A 23,991-nucleotide genomic window follows, 5' to 3' on the forward strand; every position below is an offset into this window, starting at 1 on the left:
CTAATTCACGCCTGGGGCCACCACGGCCCTGGCCCTGGCCCTTGCCCTTGGTCTCCCCCTTTAACACCTGTGACTTAAAATGAGCTCTCTCTTGATCCTCAGCCCCTGCGTTGAAACAGGACATCTGTGGCCTGCTTAGTTTCAGACGGAAGAGATGTTGAGCCATCAGTGACCTCAGATGATGTAGTTGTCATGGGTTCATTTTTTAAATGACATATCAAGAAGAAACGTTTATCAATAAAGAGGGTGGTATTCATTGCCCAGTGGTTCAGCTCTTTGTTGTCATGGCCTCGCCCAGACTCCTCCGAGCAGGGCTGGGTCCCTGTGGCAGCTGAATGATGTCGTGTAGTCCGAGGGGAACTTTGAGCTGGCCAGGATGGTAAAGGAGTGCGTCACCATGGCATGCTTCTGAACGTAACTGAAGCGCACCGGGCTGTGGGACGGTGTCTGCGCTGTTCTTACAGGTGTGTCTGAAGGGTGCAGGGTATTAAGTATGACTTAATGTACTCAGTGGGTACATTCAACTGGAAGGACTGGGTGGCAGGTCACCCTACTGACAGGGTTCCTTACCCCGGGTCCTCCATGGACCAGACAGAGACCTCCTGGGTGTTTTGCTGCCTGTCTCTTTTGACTGTTGGCTGAAGTGTGTGTAGGTAGGAGAGAGCACGCCTTCAGTGTGCAGCCGCTGCGTGTTCACACACTTGAACACACTGCTGCAACCAGCTCCCTGCCTGAGAAGCTCAAGGTGCCCCCTTCCAGGCAACTCCCCACAACACACACACACACACACACACACACGAGCCAAGAGCAGAAATTGAGGATGGATGTGCTAGGAAGAGTGTTGCTTTCCTGACGGGAGGGGTCAGTCTTGCTGGCATAGCACTCCCACTTTTCTCCTGTGTGAACTCCTGTGCCAAAGATGGCGCTTGGAGCTGTGGTGGTGAGCTCTCGACCACAAGGTGCTGATATAAGGATGAAGGGAGTGTGGTAAGGAGAGAGAATGGGAAGATGGGTGCCCAGCTGTGAGGGTAGTGGTGGGATGCTGACCCACTCGTCCCCACTCTCCTCTGAGGTCCTCTGAGGTCCTGTTTCCAGAAGGGAGAAGACCTTTCCTGAGTATGCCAGGGTGGTTGTTTTCTGTTACCTTCTGTTACTTGCTGCTGAACACCTTCCAAATGTAACGTTTCTGGGTCTCTTTGAGATCACAAGAGGACAACCAGCCAGAATGGGGGTGACGTGGGCAGGGGCGCTTATTTAGAAGGAAGGAATTCCTGTGATCCTCTCCCACACTCTCACCATGCCAAGCACATCCAAGTGAGGAGGAATCAAGGGAACCTTCCAGAGAAATGGGATTAGCTCTAGATAGCCAGTAAGCCTAATTCATTCCATCTGGGGAGAAGAAATATAGGGCTTGTAATTCTAAATGAAAAGGTTAGTTAAAACCAGGAGACTTTGGAGAGCAAACCTTTTGTTTATTTTTGTTCTGGTGAGGTTTACTACCTTTTAAAGGGGAGTGCTGTTAAGTTGACTACCTCTGAGAACGACCATCTGCCCCCTACTTTCCAGGACCACCCTGGAAAATATACATCATGATTTCCTTGGGTCTCTTTGAGCAGGCTGTGTTGTTCTGTCGACGGAGTCACAGTTTGAGGTTTGAAAACATGGCTCAATTGTTTATGAACCCCAGTAGCCAGGTGATCCCTTACCTTATGGCACTTCTTGATGCAGATGAGTACTTTCAGAAATTAAGAGATCCGTTCACTTTATAAGCGGCTACTAAGAAGCTAAGAAGATCTCTGATGGGATAAAGATAGCTCCACAGGCTAATCCTTTTAACAAAGGTGCTGATATATATTGTGGCAGCTGAATGCTCCTTTATAGCCAAGGGAGAACAATCAGTGAATTCATTCATTTAATTCAGGAATTTTTTTCTGTTTACACTTTAAACAAACATGTCAGTTGTTTGCTTAGTTAACAAGCACTGCCTTCATTATAAGCCATTAGTGGCTAGTAATAATTGAAACTGTGTTTGGGTTTCAAAAATACAATAAACCTAATTAATTCCATCCTGAGTGACATGGAACTTTAGTGACTGACCTGATCTAGGCTGAGATGTAGGGCTTTTCCCTCTTGTGAAGCAGGACTTTGCTCAGTCATTTTATGGCATACCCAAAATAAAGGTGAGAGTAGAATTTTTTTTTTTTTAGAAAAACTAAACAGAGGTTAAATCCAAATGCCTATAAAAAGAGGCAGGCAGCAGATGTCAGTGAGGAGTGGTAAGGAACCTTTGGTGTCTCTGCCTACTTTGCTAAAGACATGGGTAGGGAGAATAATTCACTTTTCTCTTTTTTTCTTTAAATTTATTTTTGATAGATACATAAAAACTATGTATAATAGGGTAATATGGTATTTCTGCACATTACAGGATGTAATTTCTAACATTATATCATGTAATGTTTAATGAGGTTAAATGTTGCATATGTGCTGTAAGAAAAACACACACACACACACACACACACACACATGATAAGTGACAGGTGTGCTCAGAGATAGCTGGGCACTCAGTGGTGGGGACCTCAGCAAACTGGAGTGCCCCGGCCCTCAGCCCTCTGTATGGAGGCCAGCTACTATTTACTTGTGGTTGCTGCATAAGAATGTGGGCTTAGTGTGGCCAAATCTTTCAGATTTCCAGTATAATTTTAAAATTGGGATTTTTAGGTAGAATCTTCCCACATAAAAATTTTGGCAATGGATTTTTTTTTTTTAAGTTCTCCTTAGCCACCACTATGTAGCTCAGTAGCTCTTGGTGAGATCCCTGGACCACTAACACCAGCATCATCTGGGAATTTCATCAAATGCACATTGTCTGGCCCAGCTTGGTTCTTCAGAACCAGACTCTCTGCGCTGAGGCCTGGCAATTGGTTGCAGAGCCCTCCAGGCAGAGCTACCAGGGTTAGTAATATTACACGAACGCAGATCAAAAGTTGCTATTTGTCATTTGCCTGAAGTTCAAATCTAACTGTTTGCCCTGTCTTTCACCCAGCGGCTCTGACCTCAGGTGATTTGGGGGTACGCTGATGTCGGTCAGGCAAAACAAGTACATGTACCAGGCAGCTTGTGTTTGCATCAGCTCTGACTGTGGGACTTCAGACGCGTGGTGTAACTTCTCTGTGGCTTAATCTGTGTCTTCGAAAAACAGGGAAACAACAGCCTCTCCCTCAGTGGTGTCGTTAGATCTGGGTGAATTCATGAGCAGTTAAGTGCCAGTGTGTTACTCTTGAGACCAGAAACTGTGTCTTAAGTGTGGACGACCTCCATTTTTTACCTCCTCCACCATCGTCTTTATCACAGAACATTTGGACTTGTCTTCTTGGATGTTTCTTCTACTTAGTCACAAAACTGATGGCCACTCCCTAAGGCAGCGCTGGTGCTTCTTCCTACCTAAAGTGGCCTCGTGCTTTGAAATCTAGCTGACAGTGTGACCACATGGCTGGTAGGGGGAACCTGTACTCTCCTATCCACATTCTGTTTTCAGAGCTGTCTGTGAGTCTGCAGTGTCTTTGCTGCATTAGGGCCTCTTGCTCTGTGGATTGGCCCTTCTCCTCCAGCCAGTGAGGCTCATGCATATCTTTCTGATGGCAGCTTGGGTCAGTAGAGTTCCAGAGAGCCTGTCTAGGGTTCGGCTGCTTGCTCTCCTTGGTAACAACTGATGGCTCACTCACCAGTTCAGTTTTGAAGGGCTCCTTGGGAAATCCCTGCACCTGCTTTCTCTAGACAAGGAGCTCCTGGAGGCCTGATTTGTGGATACCAGGAGTACATTTCAAAGGAAACCAGTAACCAAACTGCTCTGATTGAGGGTGGTTCCAAGGTGCCCAGACATGTCCCATTATGAAGCATTTTTCCAAGCTTCCACATGGCCACAAACGATGGACTCTTATACATGAGTGAAAACCAACTGGATGAGCAATTATGGCTCTCAGTTGTGCCAATTTATTGCTGTTCTGGGATTGAAGCAAAATGCATTATTTTATTAAAAAAAGATTTCCCCTGTATCACAGCAGAGGTTAATTTTATTAGCTCTTTTTATGGGAACAAACATCCTCGCCCTGGTTGGGAGGACAAGGGTGGGGAGAGTGGGGCAGAGAAAATTGCATTTTGTCATGCATGTGCTCCTGTGCAGGCTGCCAACATGTTCTAGGTGGTAATTACTGACTTACCAAGAGAGTTCTTTAGATTCTGTAGAAAAGGAACAACTTTCAGTTCTGAGTCATTTAGAGGCAATTCAGAAGGCTCGATCGACTACAATAAATATGTGACCATACAGTATGGGTATGGGTGGGTCCCTGGTACCCAAGACATATAGTTATTAGGATGTTCAGTAACCTCCAAAAAAGCTATTTCTCTGCCTCACCTGTCCGAACCGAGAGACTTCTTAGGCAGAGCATGTTTTTTTAAGATTCAGAGAAGAAAAGTCATCCAAGTGGAGTTAGAAATTCAAATAGTTGTTTTGCCTCCATTCTTCAGAGTTAAAATAGGAGACATTCACATGCAGCTCCATTGAGCTTTCCAGAGGAGCGTGATATCAGGCACATGCCCTGCTCCTCCTGGGCAGGGCCCACAGCGGATCACAGGATGCACCCAGGCTGCGTCCTCTCTGTTCAGCCTGCAGAGCTGCTGCCTGGCTCAGGTGGTTGCCATGTCCTGGAGCCAGGTGGCCTCTGTCCTGTCATTGCCGTGCTGCTGTTCGGTTAGCAGCAGGCCAAGGCTTATGCGAAACCACATTATGAGGCTTAGGGACAGTGATTTGGTATCCCTGGCCTCCTCTGCCCTCCCTCAAGCCTCTCTGGGAGCCCCTCTCTCCTTGCCAGTGCCCTCTGTCCTCTAGTTGGGAGCCCTTTTCTTCCCCCATGAGTGCCCATCTCCAACCCCGACAGGACCCAGGCATGGGTCCTTCAGCCTTCCATGTGGAATGAAGCCGTAAACTGCTTCTCCTGGGGTGGCCCAGGAGGTAAGCGGGGCAGGACAGCGGGATTGTGGGCGAGGAGTGCCTAAGCCACAGCCTGGTGTTTTCAGCATCATGGGTGCTTGTTCGTATTGTCCGCCCTGCTCCTGCAGTCGCTTCCCGGGTCTTGTTGGGTCTCCTCATGTCCCTCTTCCTTCCTTCTCTGGCCTGCCTCCCCGGTCTTATCTGCCTCCCTCAGCTTGTTTCACTTCTTTTCCTTGGCTTCCTTGTTCCCTTGCCTCCTTCTTTCATCCCATTGTCCGCCTCCTGCTCGTGGCCTGCTCACCCTGTTCCAAGGCTGCTTCCTCGCCTCCTCCTCTTCCCCACCTCCGTTCCGTGGCCGCACGTTGCTGCCTTCATGGCTGCTGTAGCCCCCTGGGTTTTGGGCTGCTTTAGAGCAGATTCTCATACTTCTGTTAACACCGGTGGAGGCAAGGGCCAGGGGGGCAGGCTGGCCTGTCGCCCTTCCAGGACCTGAGTCACACACCAGTGACGATCTCACACTCTCGCACGTGTTGGTCTGAAGGGTTCTCTCGGAGTCCAGTGGGACTCCGTAGTAATTTTACTAATGTACAATCCCACCAGCTGTAAAGGCCTTCCTTTTCCTCTACATCCTCTCTTGCACTTATCATTATTTGTGTTCTTGAGGGCTGCCATTTTGACTGGTATGAGATGAAATCTTAAGAGTATGGTTTTGATTTGCATTTCCCTAATTGCTAATGGTTTTGAACATTTTTTCATGTTTTATTGGCCATTTGTATTTCTTCTTTGAAAAGTATCTGGTCAGTTCATTTGCTCACTTACCAAATGGGTTATCTAATTATCTGGTGTCTTTTGAGCTTTTTATATATTCTGGATATTAATCCTCCGTCAGAAGAGTAGCTAGCAAAGATTTTCTCCCATTCTGTGGGTTCTCTCTTCACATTCCTAATTGTTTCCTTTGCTGCGCAGAAGCTTTTTAATTTGATGCTCTCCCATGTATTAACTCTTACAAGCCTTTAGTTTAAAGATTATACCTTGTGGCTGTGGCGGGACAGCAGATGAGGAAAGTGGGAGGTGACTGTTCCCTGTGTGGTCTCAGAGCTGGAGGAAGAAGGGTCCTAAGCTCATTAGACCTCAGCCAGGAGATGGGGACTAAAGTGTTATATTCAGAGACAAGGGTAGGGGTTGATTTGTAGATGCCCTAGCCCAAGTGCCAGCATGTGTCACTGATACATGGTGAAGGAAAGAGAGAACATGTTGTGAGCCTAAGGGCTGGGGATGGAGAATTTGTCCCCCATTTCAGGTTGCTCAAAACTACTGTGAAGGTCCATTTCATTGCTTCCAGTTCTTTTAGCAAGTCATCAAATTATACCAGCAAAAGTCATGTTCTCCTGATCCCAAGACCCAGAGAACCACCCAGTGGGACTCTGGCGGGAAAGGAGCTGGTTGCCCGTTCCTTGGTTCTTTCTTCCTCTCTGTCACAGGATGGTGGAGTCCATATGTTGTTGAGACTGAAAAACGTTAAACTCTCAAGAAGGTCAAGCTGGGAAATATGTCCTTGAGATGCCACCAAGGCTCTGTAGGAGAAGTGAATATGCTCTCTGTGAGGGCTGTGGGGGTCTGCTCTGGTGAAGGGGAGGGGTGACCTGGGGCAGTTTCCTATGGCAGTTCTGCCCTTGCTGCCTCTCCGGCCTGTGGCTGCAGCAGCTCTTGCTGGAGCACACAGTGCCTTATTGCTCCCTGAGCAGCAGGACGGGCCATGCTGGCCAGGTCTCCCTGGAAAAAGCAGAAATAAATCAAACACCAGCTCCTACTTCACATCTGATGAAATTCTCCATTTCCGCTCCAAATTGAATTCCTCCCGAAGGATGTGAGCGGCTCAGGGAGTAATGAAGGCGCTCCTTCCTCCTCTGCTTGAAGCATGTTTTACATTAAGGGAGGCAGCATTCTAATCTGGGTGGGGAGGTGGCGTTAAGGGGCAGTCTTGAGAACCTCTTCAGACCAGACATGATCTTCTTAGTCTCAAGGGGCAGGCAGCAGGCATGCAGTTGGCTCTACAGAAAGCAGCCTCTGCCAGGCTGGTGGTCTCCTGGGGAAGAAGGGCAGCAGTGGCCTGCCTGCCGTGGCTGCCCACCACCCCTGCCTGCCCACCCGCCACCAGATGGTGGAGGAAGCGAGCAGGAGGTGTGTGCTCCCGAGATGCATGGCATCACTTTTCTATCCACTAGTGACTCAGAGAAAAAAAGAAAGGAATATGTTTTAGGACGAAGATGTTATTGAAGGCATTGTCTTCCATCCTCTGTAGTGGGACACAGTGGGGACACAGTTTGGCATTTGCAGAGGCAGTTGACACAGACTCTTTTGGGGGGGAAGAGACCCCATTTCCCAGTGGGCCTTGTCAGAGTGAAGACTGATCACAGCAGGTTGATGGGACCCTGAGTCAGATGCTAAGGACACAGGCAGTGGGACAGGCCTGGAGTGAACTGCAAAGGTCAAGGTCAAGGTGGTACTAGAAACTCTACAGGTGTGTTCTGGGTTGAAGATGGACTTGAGGTACTTTATTCATCAGTGAAGGAATAGACAGTATTGCCCTTGAAGTGGGCTTAAGAGCATGGTTTCACTTTTCTTCACTTGCTGTTGAAGAAAAGCAGTTTTTTTGGGGAAAAAAAAAAGATAGAGGTTTTAAAAGTCTGCTTACCTTAAGAAATTCTGACAGGGTCAAAAAGGGAAGGAACTTCTCCTTGAAAGAATATTCAGTTGATCCTTTTATGTTGGAATTTTGTTCATACCCTTGAGAAAGGTTATCAAAACTTCAGTCTGTTTTTATTTTAATTTTAAGAAAGAAGCCATCTCCTTTTGAGGGAAATAGCCCCAGAAGACGCAGTAGGTAAAATCCAACCTTAGAGGAAAAACTAGGCTGCTGGAGGCGTGAGAGTCAGGGTCCCAACAAGAAAATTGCCTTTTAGGGAGAGGCTATGTTTCCACTGATAACAGGGTCATTTGTATCAAGTCTAGGGGCCATCTGGGAGGATGTTTAAACTTCAGTCGCCTCAGAAGACAGTAGAAAATACATTTGTCCCAGACTGGAAGAAAGGATGTTGGTGGAAGTGGGAATTCATGTCTAATTCAGCAATGTCAGGATCTGCCCCAAGGCGCCCAGGCCTGGGTGGTGCCTCCAGTGTGCGGAAGGGTGGGGGAGGAAGTCTGGTGGAGACTCAGAACTGTGCAAGGGGAAAAAATGCAAGGGCAGGAAGGTGAAATGCCACCCCCAGCCTCTTTCCTGCATTCCTTCAGGCCCTAACAGACGGTTATTTGCCTAAGTGGGCCTTAGCTGGCCTTCCCCTGGGACAAGGCAGAAGGCAGTCCCTCTAGACAGCAGAGGCCTTTTCTTCCTGAATGGTTTTGTTGGTGTTTCAGTCATCATGTAGAACCTTCCTGAGTGGATGGTCAGCTGTCAGGTCTCCGAACCAACATGCCCATTCCCTGGCTGGGAGACCCTTCCCAAGCTTTCCCAAGTACGCTCATCTCTGAGCCTGTGTTATAAGGCCTCAAGTTGCTTCTGTTTTGTTTTAGCCAAAAGGGTGAAATGCTGCCAGCAGTATGTCTGGAATGTTATTTACTTGGTACATTTCTGTGGCTTTTCTTGTAGCATTGCACATGCCAGAGCCTGGGGTCATTTACTTGAAAATGCCAGGTTGCACAGTCTGTCTTCTCAACAGGGTAACTTTCTCAGTAAGGGGAAGCCAGCTCCTGTGCCTCTCAGTTCCTCCCTCCGCCTCCCTCTCTTCCTCCCTCCCTTCTTTCCTTTCTTCTTTCCCTCCTTTCCTCCCTCTTGTCTTCTCCCTTCACATCTTCATATATACATGTGTACACCCACACAGACACACACAGACACACACACATGTTTTTCTGAGTTAGTGGTCTGACTGTGGAATCGCATCCCTTTGTCCTTAGCGCCTCCACTCTAAGTTGGGTTTCTGGGGACTCCAGAGAGCCCAGCAGAGGCCCTTGCATTTGTGTGCCTTGTCTGTTACTACTGCATGTGAACGTTGTCAGCTTTGGCAGACTGAGTCCTGCAATTGCCCTGAGCCCCTGGGCTGAATGGGTGATGTTGTGCAAGAGAGATCTGGGTGGGGTCTCTCCAGCGGTGGCCGTGGGGGCGGATGAGAAATCAGCAAGGAGTCTTGGCTTGCTCAGAGCTGACATGATGGCAAACAAATGGCTTTTGAAAGAAAGAACCAGTGTGTGCAGTTTCTTAATTTTAAAGGTTTCACAACTGGGTTTGTTCAATTGATGAAGAAGAGATTTTTAAGAAGGAATTCTTCATTAGGAAGACTGTAAACAATTCTGAGATGAAGGATAATGCTGGGTAGAAGCCGAGGAGGAGGAGTTCTGTTTGCCGCTTCTTTCCTCAGCCCCCTTCCTCCCCTTCATTCATCTATGCAATTTTAATCATGGTATTTGGGGTTTTAAAACAAGGTATGGAAAATGAGATTAGATAAATCTCCCCATCTGGTGCCAGCCCTGGGGCCGTTTGCACACCTGGGTGGGTCAACTCCCTACCTCCCCCATTTTTTCCTTAGGTCATGTGAGTCTGTTAGTGCCTACAGATTCCACTGAAAATCTTTGTTTTCCAAAGGCTCAGACCTTATCTGGGTCTCTTGGAAACCTCCCACACCCGGGGCACCTGTTGGATTGTTAACTTCCACCAGGCCCAGTGAGCAATGGAAAATTTGGGGTCCCGTTCTGTTTTGTTTTTTCCTGTCCTTCTGCATGACTTCCCGATTCGCCTGTGAGCTGCTGGGATTGGGCTGCAGGGTCTCCTTTGATCACTCTCCTGACAGCAGGGCTTCACATTCCCACACCTGCTCTTCTTTTACAGTCCAGATTTCAGAGTAAACGCTTCCATTGCCTTGTAATTTTTTCAGTATAAAACTTTGGTGCAGGTTACTTATTACAGGTAATAGCCACTTGATGACGGAGACAACTGCTGGCAGAAACGGCATCCTGAACTGCTGCCAGAAACGTAAACTGCCACTTTATTTAGGTCTGAAAGCGTCTCTCTCTAGTCGAGCAGTCATGATCTAGCATGCACACCATAATAACAGGCTCGCCTCGCCGGGCTAGAAAGCCACCCCTGAGGACAGGCTCTAACAGGACTGCACGTGTTTTCTTTCCACAGCCCACACATCATCTTCCTCTCTCAGAGCACCTTGACAGGCATGAACCACCTCTGTGGAATGCGTCTCTGCCATGAAATTGCTCACGCCTGGTTTGGCCTTGCCATCGGGGCCCGGGACTGGACAGAGGAGTGGCTCAGCGAAGGCTTCGCCACTCACTTGGAAGATGTGTTCTGGACCAAAGCACAGCAGGTGGGCTTAAAGTGACCCTAAGTATTTCCCTGCCCAGGGTCGAGTTCCACGTGCAGTCATTTACTTGTTCGGTGGGTACATACTGAGTACATGGGGCATTGTTTTTGCCTGGAAGATGTCTGTGTATATCAAAAAGGCAAGACCCTGCTCCCCCTGGGTCCAAAGATGAAAAACAGAACAGACAAACAAATGAAGTGGCAGCATGCTGGTGGTGAGAGGACTATGGGAAAGACGGGCCCCATAGAGAGTGGGGGCAGGGGTGCTCTCTCGAAGGTGGTCAGAGAAGGCTTCTGGTAAGGAGATACTTGGGCCGAGATATGCAGGAAAGGTCATGTGAGCATTCCTTTGTGATTATGGTGACATTGACCCAGTGTTTCAAAGAATCAGCTTAAGATGTAAATCAAAAGTCATAATCTCAGATGTCTGCTGGCAAATGATGAAGGAAGAACAAAGCAGCTGGTGCTGTAGATTAGGGAGCACTGAGGACTATGGCAGATTCGCAACTCCTACCAGCTCCAGCCAACCGGATGTTGAGGGAGGGGCTTGATACAGCCTAGACTTGTAGTTTTTTAAGGAAATCCATAAACCTGAATTTTTATGTGAAGTTTACTAATTTTAAAAATATTATACGAATCAGGAGATGGAGATGTGTAACTCAGTGGGAGAGCATGTGCTTAGCATATGCAAGGCCTTGGGTTCAGTCCTCAATGCCAAAAGCAAAAAAAATATGTATGCAAATCAGGCATACCTAGTGACCAGACCTGGTTGACATGCATCCACTGCAACCTCTACTTTAAAGAATTGGCCATCAGTTCTGGTGAGGATATGGCAGCTGACCTGCTTCCTGAATACTTCTCAGTTTCTAATGTTTGGGTCCCTTACACATTGGACTAGGTGGCATTTTCTAAATCCCAAGTGTGTGCATACTTGTATGATTTTGTTCAAGGTAGTTCTGCCCACTGACATCTCTTTGTATTTCACTAACCAACTTGAGGCTCGTTCTTGGGATGGCCCGTGTCCACCCACAATTCTCAGCACTGCCTATACTAGTCAGCTTTTCTTGCTATGACCAAAATACCCCACAGAAAACAGTGGAGGGAAAGTTTATTTTCGCTCAGTTTCAGAGGTCCAGTTCATGGTGGGCCGACTCCATTGCTTTGCACCAGAAACAAGGCAGCACCTCATGGCAGAAGGGCACAGCAGAGGAGAGCTGCTCCTCCAGGAAGCAGAAAGAGAGAGAGAGAGAGAGAGAGAGAGAGAGAGAGAGAGAGAGAGAGAGAGAGAGAGAGAGAGACAGTGAGGAAGGGCCTCTGGGAAGAAGCCCCCTTCCAGGGCATGCCCAACTCCTCAGACCCATCCCGCCTGCCTACAGTTACCATGATGAGTCCACTCAGACTGGGGTGGGCTGATGAGATTGCAGCTCTCTCGATCTAGTCATTTCACCTCTGAATGTCCTTCTATTGATGAGAGCCTTTGGGGACACTTCACGTCCAACCATAACACTGCTCTCCTATTAACTTTGAACTCCCGTGGTGCTTTGCTCTTTACTCTTTTTCTCATTTTTTCCTTCTTCCTTCTACTGTGTGATTTTTCTCATCCTCATAGCTTGGACTACACTCTCTTCCACAGTGAACCTGCATCTCACGTGTCCTATATCCTCTTTGATCACGGTTGTAGAGCTAGCGGAGTACACACATGTAGAGGCCACCTGCTAGATGGGGGGATGGGGCAGGTTCTGAGATAGACCAGGCTTTGTGTCCCAGCTTGGCTGTTCACTAGCTTTCTGAGTATAAGCATAAGTGTAGCCCTGGTGAGCCTCAGTTTCCCCATTTGTAGAATGGACGGGAGGAGGCTTACCATCACAGAGTGAGTGGGGTATGTGTGAATGAGCTTAGCAGTATCAGACACATGCAAGAAGTGTGCGTTCTCTTCCTCTGATTTCCCACCACCCTGCTCGTAAGTAGATGTCCAGCAAGGGTTTGATATAAACATACTGGCATGATCTCTTTCTTCCCTGGGGGCTTCCAGTCTAGGCAGTCAGATTGGTGCTTTGGCAGCTGTGTGCTTCAGGTCTCTGATGGTGGTGCCTCTGTCATTTACCACCTGCACTTCAAGTGGTTCCCTCCTTTGTCTCCTTGCTTGTTCCTGCATGTAACTACCCTGAGTATGTCCCTGCTCCTGACAGAAGCGGGCTGGGCTGCGTCTCACAGGCACCTTCTCTGCCCACCCTGTGCTCCATCCGTGGGTGTAGAAGAGTGAGGATAAGAAGAGCTGTTAGTGGAAGGAAGAGGGAAATGAGGCAGAGAGGGAGATAGCATCCCTTGGAGTGTCCCAAGCTGGAGAGGCCAGGTCCCAGTGCATCAGGAAAGCCTCTGTGGAGGAACGGCTTCTGCCATGGGCCTCTGGGAAGAGAGGCTGCCATTCTCCAGCCCCTCACCCCTGAACCTGCCCCAAGGGTCACCTACCACATAGCAGTAAGTGCTTGGTAGCTCTCCAGGGAGTGACAACGCTCCTGGCACTGGTGCGCACCTGCAGGCCCAGGGACTCAGAGGCTGAGACCAGGCTCAGTTAGAGACCAGCCTTAGCAACCTCCTGATAGGCTCTCAAAATAAGAAACAAAGGGGGTGGGGTATAGCTCAGTGGTCAATTCCAGCACCATAAGGAAGAAAAGGTGAAAACCAAACACCCCTCAGGCAACAGGCCATTATCCAGATTACAGCGGGAACTTTGGAAATGTTTTCAGAGCACATCGTTGCTCTGAGCACTGCTTTGCTGGCCACACTGAGCCGGTATCTCGGGGGTGCCCACATCAGACCTTGCAAGCAGTGAGGAGCACGTGGGTGGGGAGGGGCAGTGCCATCCCTGGAACTCTCCTGCTGGAGAAGCTGGGAGCAGGCACTGGTGGCTGTGGTCTCTTGCTGCCCTGGAGACTGTGCTCTGTGGCACAGCAAAGAGGGGAGTGAGAACCACTGAATAAAGAAGAGACGGACCGTGGTGTTCCCCCCGTAGAGTGGCATATACAGGGCAAGTGGGTTGAGTTGCAAGACTGAACCACACGACTCACCAACAACTAGATAAAGCCTAGACTGCTCCACTGGTGTGTCCGTGCACAGCCACCCCCTGCCCTCATCAGGTTCTGCAGACCTTGAGTTTCAAGCGATAGGCGTTTTTCCTCGCCCATTTTTAGAGACTGGCAGTCCCAGAGGAAGCTGCCCTCAGGGTGGTTTTTGGTGAGGACTCTCTTCTGGTGGGCCAATGACCACGTTCTTGCTTGATCCTCTCATGGCCTTTCTTCCATGCTTGAGGAGAGGGAGCAAGTCTCTTCCTTTTTTTAATTAGCCTAAGTCCTACTGGATGAGGACCCCTCTTATGGCCTCATTTAACCTTAGTCACCTTCTTAAACGCTCTGTCCCCAGATGCAGTCACATTGGGGTCAGGCCTTGAGAACATGCTGAATGAGCAATCTGGTCTGCAGCAGGTGATCCTCCGCCCCAGCTGGCCTCTTGCACCCTTTTGCTGGGGGCGGCTGTCTGCTCCAAGCACAGTGTGCTCTTTCTAGGCCCCACAAACCTTGCGCATGCTCTCCTGCCCACTGAGACCTGCTCCCTGATGATTCCTGTCCTCCCCAAGGAGAGCTCAGATACCTCCTCCTCCACAGGAAGCCTCTGACCCCCCTGGTTGGCAAGGGGCACCTGGGTTTTTCCTTACCTCAATGTCACCTGTTAGTGTCCTGCCCAGACTCCTCATGGTAGAGGCTCTATCCACAGTGTCTCTGGGCCCTATAGGAGACTCAGTAAAATATCTATTGAATAAGTTTTTAGGGAACTTTGATTTCTAGAGAGGCCTGTAGATCCTGCATATTCTCCCTCCGTGGTGGGGATTATTTGGCCCGCCTCAGAAAGATTAGGGCCATGTGGCTTCAAGAGCACTTTCACGTGACAGCAGCTGATTCTGACCCAGTGGGCAGAGTGTAAAGGCCTTCCCCTTCCACTGAGTCTAAGCAATGTACTTTTTTTCTGTTTATGTGCAAACGGTCATCTGGGTTCCATTAGCGGACACCACTGTAAACAGTCCTGGACGAAACTGAGGACTGAGAAGAGTTGGAGGTGAATAGACGCCCACAGCCCCCCACCCTCCTGTGCAGAAAGACAAGCAGGAAAGTGGGCTGGATGGGATCAAAGTGGAAAGGCTCCTACGGAAGCCCCCTCTCTCCAGGCCAGGCGTGTGTCCAGGGAGTGCAAGGTTCCAGGCCCAGGGGCCCTCCTGAGCTGGCTCTGCCTGCCAGCATGGTGGAGTGCGCAGCTGGGTCTTCCCTTGAGGAGCCAAGAGGTTCCTTGGGTGCAGGCTTTTCTGAATGGGAACAAGGTGAAAGCAGGGGGCAGGCCCTGTCATCCCTATGGAAAGAAAGCAAGCCATTCCAGGGGTCGGGTCTAACCAGCACAGTGACTCTTGTGCATGTGTCTGTGTCTGGCCAAGCAGCTGTCACCCCATGAGGCCCAGGAGCAACAGGAGCTGAGAGCCTGCCTGCGCTGGCGTCGCCTCCAGGACGAGCTGCGGAACTCCCCGGAGGAGATGCAGGTGTTGAGGTAAAGCACCCAGGAGCCTGTGCCTGTCCTCTCTCCCCTCCCCGCCATTCCTTCCAGGCTCTTCCAGGCCATCTGATGAAATCTACCCTGTTTCCCTTTTAAACCAAACCAGGCTGGGTTGTTCACCCTCCCAGGGATGAGCATGTTGTGTGTTAAGTCTTTCAGGGTGTGGGTTTCAGTTTGCCTTTTGACATTTTCCTGGTATCTTTATTCAGGAAAAAACTAGCATGAGGCCATTTCCGGGACCAAATTCTCCGTTTGAAGTTCTAATAGTCACTTTATGTGGTGGCTGCAGACATGGAGAAGGTTGGGGTTTGGCGGCCTGGCAGACAGTAACCCTTTAAAGCCAAAGGAAAAAAATCTTTAGGAAAATATTGATTCCTCAGTGTTTAGTAGGAACAGATGTGCAAGTCAATGGGGCTTTTTATTTCAGATGTAGCCCAGCAGGAAGCCTGTGCCCTCTCTCTGGGGCACTAGGAGGAGGCCACTCCCAGCTCCTGAGTTTTGTTTTTAGACTGTGGCTATGGCACTTGTAGGATTAATTCTTGCCATTTTTCCCCCTTTCTGTTTTGCTCCTTTTCTGTAGTCCTCTAAATAGTTGTTTATCTGAAGCTGTGTGACCAGACCCCTCCCCAGGAGTGCTAGGTTGCTATGGCAACAGTAGCTTCCCAGGGCCCCATCTTGACTAGAGTCCAGTGTTTGGAGTCTGTGGAGTCTGCAGTCACACGGGTGGGAAGGACGGCCTTCCAGGTGTCCTTGTTCCTTGTCCATTTTAGATGGCCTCCCTGAAGGCCAGCCTCCTCCCTGTGCATAGGCAGCCTTGGATGGTGCTGCTGTTGTGTTTTTAAATTGCCACCCCAGCCCCTCCTGAGTGTAGCTGAGATGCCCCAGGAGGCAGAAGCCTGATGGAAACTCCCTGAACTGGCGGGACCCCAGGGAACAAGGCTGGCCGGCTTTTGTGCAGGACCGCGCCCTTCCCACGGTGGAGTTCCCTGTGTTTGCACGCTACCCATGGCCTCCCAAGCTGACTCGTCCATTGTTTAGGAGAGACAGCTGGGCAGTGGTGGGCACGTGGCTGGGAGCTAGGATACCCGTGATGCATCTGCTCCCTCAGCCAGTTTTTCATGAGCTGGCAGGATGGCTATCCCCATGCCAGGGCAGACCTGGTCCCTGCTCTCGTGGAGTGTCTACTTAGCAGGCATGCAGCATGGCCAAGCTGCTCACAGGCCGTGAGCAGTAAGGGAAAGGATGGTGCTATGGTTCTGAACTCACTGCAGAGCTTCAAGAATGAGTGGCCATGTGCCCAGCCCCACAGAGGAAGGTACACAGGCCTTGAGGCAGCAAAGCTTGGGTGTGCTCTGGATAGCAAGGAGGACCGGGCTATGAGAGGCAGGAGCCATGGCACAAGACCTCGTCCCAAGTTCTGTAGAACTGCTGTGGGGTCTTCCTCAGGGAAGGAGAGGATCTGCAGGGGTCCTTCCTTTGCTGTTCTGTGTGGTGGTGCAGGATGGGCCTCAGGTAGCAGACAAAGACCGGGAGGGGTGCGGTGGCAGGAGAACTGGCAGGGAAGGATGTGTGGTGGCAGGAGAACTGGCGGGTCTTTGTTTGGTTGAACGTGGAGAAGAGGGCAGGGAGGGGGTCCAGAATGACTTCGGTTCTCAAGTTGGCAGATGGGTGGATGGTGATGGCATTTATTGAGATGGCAAAATCTTTGGGAGGAACAAGCTTTGGAGGGAACAAGAAAAGATTTTGGTTTTGCGTGTGCTTTGAGATTTCAGATAGATGTTCAACATCAAGAACTCAGTGGGCGTGTAAGGCAGGCACTCGTTGGTGAGATGGAACATTCAGCCACAAAACACTTAAAATTCTGAGCATGTAGAGACCGTGAGGCAGAGAAGAAAGCAGGAGAAGAGGTGGTGAGGAAGGTGAGCCAGGGGATCCTGGGGACACAGTATGTGTGGGAAACAAGGGCACTGGGGTCATGGAGGAAAGCGAAGCCAGCGAGCATGGCCGGCGTTGGGTGCTGCTGAGAGTGTGGAAGGAAAGAGAGAAGAGACCCTTGTCAGCACTGAAGGAAAAGCATTCGTGACCTTGACATCTCATGTGCTTATTTATGAGTGGTGGAGAGGAAGCCAGACTGAGGCGGACAGAGGGCGAATAAAGAGTCGGGAAGTGGAGCTAGTGAGTGTCACTTGGCGAGGGACAGAGGTTGTGCTGGCGAGGGAAGCCAAATTGGGAAGGGGGCACAGGGAGGCGAGTGGGGGAGGGATGGACCCAGGTGCGTGCTAAAGTGTGAGCCCTGTGACTACAGATCTTCTCCTTTCAGATGCAGTTTCCCCAATTAAGAGATCATTCCCCTCTCCGTGTCTCAGCCCCTGCGATGCCTCTGTTCTGTGTGACCTTAGTTCTTTGACTGGGAGCATCATAACGAATATTAGAGGAATGTGCTTCCAAGTCATAAGCAAGGTGGGCAGCCCCTTGGAAAGTCGGTCACAGGCAAGGAGATCTTATCTCTGGCTTCCGTGGGGCTGGGGTGGACCCAGCTTTGGGTGGCTGTGTTCTTTTCCTTTGTGTGTGGAGTTGGGCAGAAGAATACAGTATTTTTAGACCTTTGTACTAGAAAACTTATCATGACGCTTATTTTCCTTTGTCTTAATATTCAGAAATTGCGTTTGCCTAAACACAGGCTAACGATGAAACAATTGGATCTGAAGGGTTTCGTGAACATCAGCGGGGAAAATATTCTTATCAGATGTGTTTATACAAGGAGGAAATGATCCCAAACCTGCCCCAAATTGCACAGTCTAGATTTAGCTTACACCCATCCCCAGGAATTCTCCCTTAAATGGGCACAAAAACCTAGAAATTATTGAAAATAAAAGAGCCAGGAGTGGTGGTGCATGCCTGTAATCCCAGCAATTTGGGAGGCTGAGGCAGGAGGATTGCAAATTTGAGAAAGCCCCAGCATCTTAGAGAAACATTGTCTCAAAATAAAAAGAAAAAGGTCTGGGGGGTAGCTCAGTGGTAGAGCACCCTGAATTCAACCCTTAGTACTATAAAAAGAAAAAAGAAAAAAAATAAAAGGAAGAACTAGAATCCTAGAAATCCATCCTCAGATTTTATTTTAATATGCAAATGAACCTGACAAAGAAGTTCTTTAAAATAGTCCAGTGGTGGAAGATACTTCTTCCTCCCTCCCTCTTTCCTTTCTTCTTCATGTCAGGATGCACCATGGTCTTGAAGTGATGGACCAAGAACTGTGTGAGGTCTTGGTGTTGTCCCCTCAGACTGCTCTGCCCTGACAGCTGCTCTGAAGGCTTCTCTATGGTCTGACTTCAACATGGCTGGCCACGTCTTTCTTCCAAGAACGCTTTCTTCTCTCTGCTTCTGCGTGTCCCAGCTTCCTAGATTGCCTACACTCTACTGACCCGTCCTGTCCCACCTGCTTTGCTGGCAGTTGGATATCGTCATTCAAATGACTTTAGACTCAAGAAGACTGAATACTGCATCCAGAATTGCACATGTGGTAAGAGCGGAGCAGGCAGTTAAGCATGGGACCGGAACTCACCTCTTTCCCTGTCCTACATCCTGCCTTCGAAGAGCTCAGCATGGCATTTATGTGCCAGGTGTCTTGAATTCTGGAAGAACATACAGGTCAGAGTGACATGTGCATCTTTGTCTTTTAACACTTGAAATCTTTCAAAAAATTTCAAAAGATATTTCAAAAGTTAAAAGAAAACTCTGCATTCTATTTGTTATAGATACAGAATTAGTAGCAAACTGAGAAGAGGAAAACTCAAAGTTTGTTTTAGCTTTGACTCACTGATTTCAGTGATTTACAGGAACCGTTTTCCATTTGTACCTCTCATACATCCAGTGTGGAGTCCGGGCCTCCCCAGACGTGTCTTAGAGTGGCTCCTTGCCATCTCAGCCTCCTGGGATTGCTCAGAGCCGCAGGATGCTGCAGGTCACATTAATGGCTCCTGCCTTTTCTCATTTGTTAATTATTAAAGATGCCTTTCCACACAGGAGCCCGCAGTGGCTCCCTCCAGACCCTCCCTCCCTCTCCACCAGCCCTGGCAGGAGGCCCCTGGGAGAAGTCTGACTCTGTGGTGCTTCCTGCCAGGCCAGTGCTGCTGGGCTGTCTCCTATTGTGGCTCCTTGGCTGCAGGCTCCTTCCTTGACCAGTGCAGCAGTGTGGCTCTTGCCAGAGAAGGTGCTGGGGGCTTCTCGGGGCCTCCGTCTCTAGTCTCTAGGGTACAGCTGAATTCCAGCAGCTTCTCTCGGGGCTTTCAGTTAGCATTTCTGACAGGCTCCTGGGAGGGAAGAGCTACAAGGGCAGGGTCAGGAAAAATCTCTGTTGGTTTTTATTGTTTGTGATTTATTATCGCTTCCCCCTTTTTCTGGATTCATTGTTAAAGTCAAGCTCACACTGAGAAAAAGGTTAAAATAGATCACATTAAGGAGGCGCTGACAGGCAGGAGTCGGATGTAGCTCTCCCCTCACTACTGTCTCCATGGCTGATACTGCCAGGTAATGTAGACATCTTCCCCTGCTCCTCGAGAGTGCCTCGCCTGTGGCCACAGCAACGTCCACGTCTTTCCCTGGTTCCACCCTTTCCACCTCTTCCACCAGCATTTCCGTTCAGCGCTTTTCCGCCTTGCCGGCACCGGCCCTAGTCTAGCCCCGGAGTGTTTTTCTGCCTCTAGTTTTGCCCTGCCTCATTGCCACCAGAGACTCTTCACAACACCTCAGGATTCTGGCACCTCCTTCCCTCAGACTCTCTGAAAGCATCCCACAGGACCTCAGTTCTGTTTCCCCGTCTCATCTTTGGACATTCTTTGCTTTCCCCTCCACCTGCCCAGGGAGCCCTCAGAACCTTCTGGGTTTGTGCATGCTGCTGTGGCGGGACGCTGAAGACCCCGTGGTTTAAACAGCAGAGTTGTTTCCTTGCCCTTCTGCAGCTCCAAGGTCAAGGCTTGGCCTGGGAGGTTTGTGTGAGGCCTTCCCCTGGCCCGCAGGGCCTCTTCCTGCCGTGTGCTCATGTGGTTCTCTCTGTACCTGCACCTCTCCTCTTAAGGACACCAGTTAGACACCACATCTCCTCTGAAGGACACCAGTGGATCAGGGACCATCCTGGCAGCCTTGTGTTGACCTAATCGTGCCCTGAAAGGCCCCTCTCCAAGTGTAGCCCTATTGTGAGGTACTAGGGTTTGGGATCTGCATGCAAGTTCCAGGGGTGTACGTTCAGCCCCTAACCCTCCCCTCTGTCCCTCCTCCTGCTCTTTCTGACCTCCCGCCTGTCTTTCCATGCCACCACTTTGGAATACTCTTCCCTTGCTGCACATGCCCATGTCACATGACTCAGCACAGCTGCCATCGCCTTCCAAAAAGGCTCAGTCCTACCCTACGATATCCTGCGTCCTTCCTCCGTATGCACCTCCTAGAGGCTCTTGGGGCGTCTCCATCCCTGATCTTACTACGTTATTTGATAAATATCTTTATATTTAGGGTAAGCCTATTAAATGGACAATATTTGATCATTTCTAGCCTACAAAAACCAAAATTTCATTTGGTCTAGCAGAGCACATCTCTCTTCTGACCCGTCAGCCTTGTGTCCTCAGGTGCTGTTGACCTCTGTGTACCAAGCACTTGGGACTGAGTGAGCACTCAAATGTTGAAGAAACGGATGTTGTAGACGTCATCCCTGTTGCTGAGAGTCTTTGTGTATTGAAATATTGATCACAAGACTGCACCCCCAAGCTCTGAGAGCGAGATTTAATCCTCGGAGACTGGGTTAGAAGGTTGCGGGAAGTGTGAGTGGATTGAGCTACAGTGGCTGGAAGGGATGGCCCTGAGCGTGGCGGAGTGGGGGATGGGAGCTCAAAGAACAAAGCCTAGCCGCTCAGAATGAGTCCGTGTGCAAATGGACATTCCAGTGAGGACAGCTTACTGGCAGGAATGGCCTCACAGGACCCCGGGAGACCAAAGGTGGACAGGCTAGGCAGTGGAGTTCTTTAGATGCCAAATCAAGAGTTTTGCGTGTGACCTCCCTGACAATGGGGAGCTATTTTAAGTTCGAAGAATGACAAGATGAAAATGGAGTTCTGGGAAGATCACCCGGCCCTTGAGAGAGTGCATGATCAAAGAGACAGTCTAGAGGCGGACGGAATTAGGTGGCTACTTCAGGAATGGAGGCTGAGTTCAGAAGAGCCTGCTGCCTGAGGCTCTGAGTGAGTGGCTGGTTGGGCGCTATTCAAAATAGATCGGAATGTCAACCCCGCTTCAGAGAAGGCTGCTAATAATAGAACGTTAAGCTGTCTGTGATTGCACGTAGGATGGACCCACTAATGGAGCTGGTTAAGTCCATGGGCCGCAGAAACTTGTTTACGACTTCTGAGAGGGTGGAATGCAACCCTGCTTCACTCCTTGCCATAGTGTAGTCATCCTGCCCCACTGTGAAGACACGGCCTGAGAACCGAGGCCTGAGCGCCTCGACAGTTTAGGTCTCCACCCAGTACAGCAGCATGGGGCCCTGGAGGACACCTGGGAGCACCCTCACCTCACCTGTGTCCAGACTCTGCCACCTCCCTGCAACCTTGAAAGACTCCCTCCCTCCCACCGAGCTTAGTCTCTGTGGCTGTGAAACCGGCTAAGAGCACAGTCTGGTTTCTACCTCCTGGGCAGGGTGAGGGACAAACGCAGCAGCAGGCACGTATGGATCATTTGAAACACAGACTGGTTTCAGTCATAGGACACCTCTGAACATTGGCCATCTCCTGTGGTTCAGATGAACACTCTGCCCTTACTGGATACTGTGCCTTCTGGCACCTGGTGGATGTGTGTCAAACAAGACTCAGAAGTGCAAGGATGCCCGGCTACCACTGAAGAGGGGACCTGAAGGTCAACAGGGAGCCTGAGGAGAGCACTGCCTCGGCAGCACTTCCAGGACCAGCGGGAGCCTCAGACCTTCCCAGAACCTGCTTCTGGCCTAATTTCGCAGAAGGACCACCCTGGTGTCCCTCTGGTTCTGCCCCATGAAGCTCCCTAGCCTATGTGCTTAGTCTCACTATGGTCCTGAGAAGAAAAAGTTCTGCCTTTGGGGCCTTCAAGAATCCTGCCTGAGCCAGGTGCAGTGGTGCACACCTACAATCCCAGCAACTTGGGAGGCCGAGACAGGAAGGCTGTAAGTTTGAGGCCAGCCTCAACAACTTAGCAAGAACCTATCTTAAAATAAAAACTAAAGCTTTGTAATGTTTTGAACAACTAATAATAATAATTTTAAAAAAACTAAAAAGTACTGGGGGGTGTGATTCAGTGGTAAAGCACCCCTGGGTTAGGTCCCCAGTAGCAAAAAACAAAAACACAAAAAACAACAGAGTCCTGCCTGTGCTGAGGATCTGTACGTCAGCCTTAGAATTCCTGTCCACACCCTGCATCCCTCTGGCCCTCCACCCCTTTCTCCCATCCAGTTTCCTCTCTTTGAATCGCACACCCTGGCAAGCTAACTGTGCAGACTGTTTCTACTCCATGATGGGAGGGTGCTGTGCTTAAGCTAGCATTTTCTGAAAATGTTAGGGCTCGCAGCCAGAGACAGACTCTGCCCTTTCCTGTTGCAGAGGCCAGCTCCGCCCCCTGAGCTGCCCACTCAGCTTCTGTTTCCTGTGGGATGGACACCCTCAATGTGTAGCTCTTTTAAACACCAAAGATGATAGATGTGTTCTGAATGATTGAACTCAAATAACCCTCCTTCATTTTTCTAGACTATTCCTGGGTTACTCATCATTCAGGTGTTTCTAAGGAAGGGTTAGATTCTTCATAGGCGTCTGATACTTACCCTACATGATATTTCATTTTTTGCAATAACATTTAATAGATTTTCTTTTTTTTTTTTTTTTTTTTTTTTTTTTTTTTTTTTTTTTTATTGTGGGTTGTTCAAAACATTACAAATTTCTTGACATATCATATTCCACACTTTGATTCTAGTGGGTTATGAACTCCCACCTTCACCCCATACACAGATTGCAGATTCACATCAGTTACACAACCATTGATTTACAAATTGCCATACTAGTGTCTGTTGTGCTCCGCTGCCTTTCCCATCATCCACCCTCCCCCCTCCCCACCTCTCCCCTCCCCTCCCCTCCTCTCTCTCTACCCCCTCCACTGTATAACCCTGAGGGTCTCCTTCCATTACCGTGCAATTTACCTTCTCTCTCCCTTTCCCTCCCACCTCTCATCCCTGTTAAATGTTAATCTTCTTCTCCTGTTCTTCGTCCCTACTCTGTTCTTAGTTACTTTCCTTATATCAAAGAAGACATTTGGCATTTGTTTTTTAGGGATTGGCTAGCTTCACTTAGCATAATCTGCTCTAATGCCATCCATTTCCCTGTAAATTCTATGATTTTGTCATTTTTTAATGCAGAGTAATACTCCATTGTGTATAAATGCCACATTTTCTTTATCCATTCGTCTATTGAAGGGCATCTAGGTTGGTTCCACAGTCTTGCTATTGTGAACTGTGCTGCTATGAACATCGATGTAGCAGTGTCCCTGTAGCATGCTCTTTTTAGGTCTTTAGGGAATAGACCAAGAAGGGGAATAGCTGGGTCAAATGGTGGCTCCATTCCCAGCTTTCCAAGAAATCTCCATACTGCTTTCCAAATTGGCTGCACCAATCTGCAGTCCCACCAGCAATGTACAAGTGTACCCTTTTCCCCACATCCTCGCCAGCACTTGTTGTTGTTTGACTTCCTAATGGCTGCCAATCTTACTGGAGTGAGATGGTATCTTAGGGTGGTTTTGATTTGCATTTCTCTGACAGCTAGAGATGTTGAGCATTTTTTCATGTACTTGTTGATTGACTGTATGTCCTCCTCTGTGAAGTGTCTGTTCAGGTCCTTGGCCCATTTGTTGATTGGGTTGTTTGTTCTCTTATTGTCTAATTTTTTGAGTTCTTTGTATACTCTGGATATTAGGGCTCTATCTGAAGTGTGAGGAGTAAAGATTTGTTCCCAGGATGTAGGCTCCCTATTTACTTCTCTTATTG

At 49.2% G+C, this 23,991-nt stretch overlaps 1 protein-coding gene across 17 annotated transcripts in view; it reads left to right on the forward strand.

Annotated features, from left to right (window-relative positions):
* Aopep (aminopeptidase O (putative)) overlaps positions 1-23,991 on the forward strand; it is a 312,146-nt gene that overhangs the window by 153,496 nt on the left and 134,659 nt on the right. For all 17 annotated transcript variants that reach the window (XR_009228493.1, XR_009228497.1, XR_009228495.1 and 14 more), the window contains 2 exons: positions 10,167-10,356; positions 14,836-14,942. Coding sequence is in view for 9 of the 17 variants with exons in the window: in XM_046462722.2 (XP_046318678.1) it covers positions 10,167-10,356; positions 14,836-14,942 (297 nt within the window). In the remaining 8 variants the exon portion in view is untranslated. The remainder of the gene's footprint in view (positions 1-10,166; positions 10,357-14,835; positions 14,943-23,991) is intronic.

Source organism: Marmota monax, unplaced genomic scaffold (genome assembly GCF_021218885.2).
Source record: "Marmota monax isolate L192 unplaced genomic scaffold, Marmota_monax_Labrador192_F-V1.1 WCK01_AAM20220418_F8-fsc00180, whole genome shotgun sequence".
Classification (NCBI taxonomy): Eukaryota; Metazoa; Chordata; class Mammalia; order Rodentia; family Sciuridae; genus Marmota; species Marmota monax.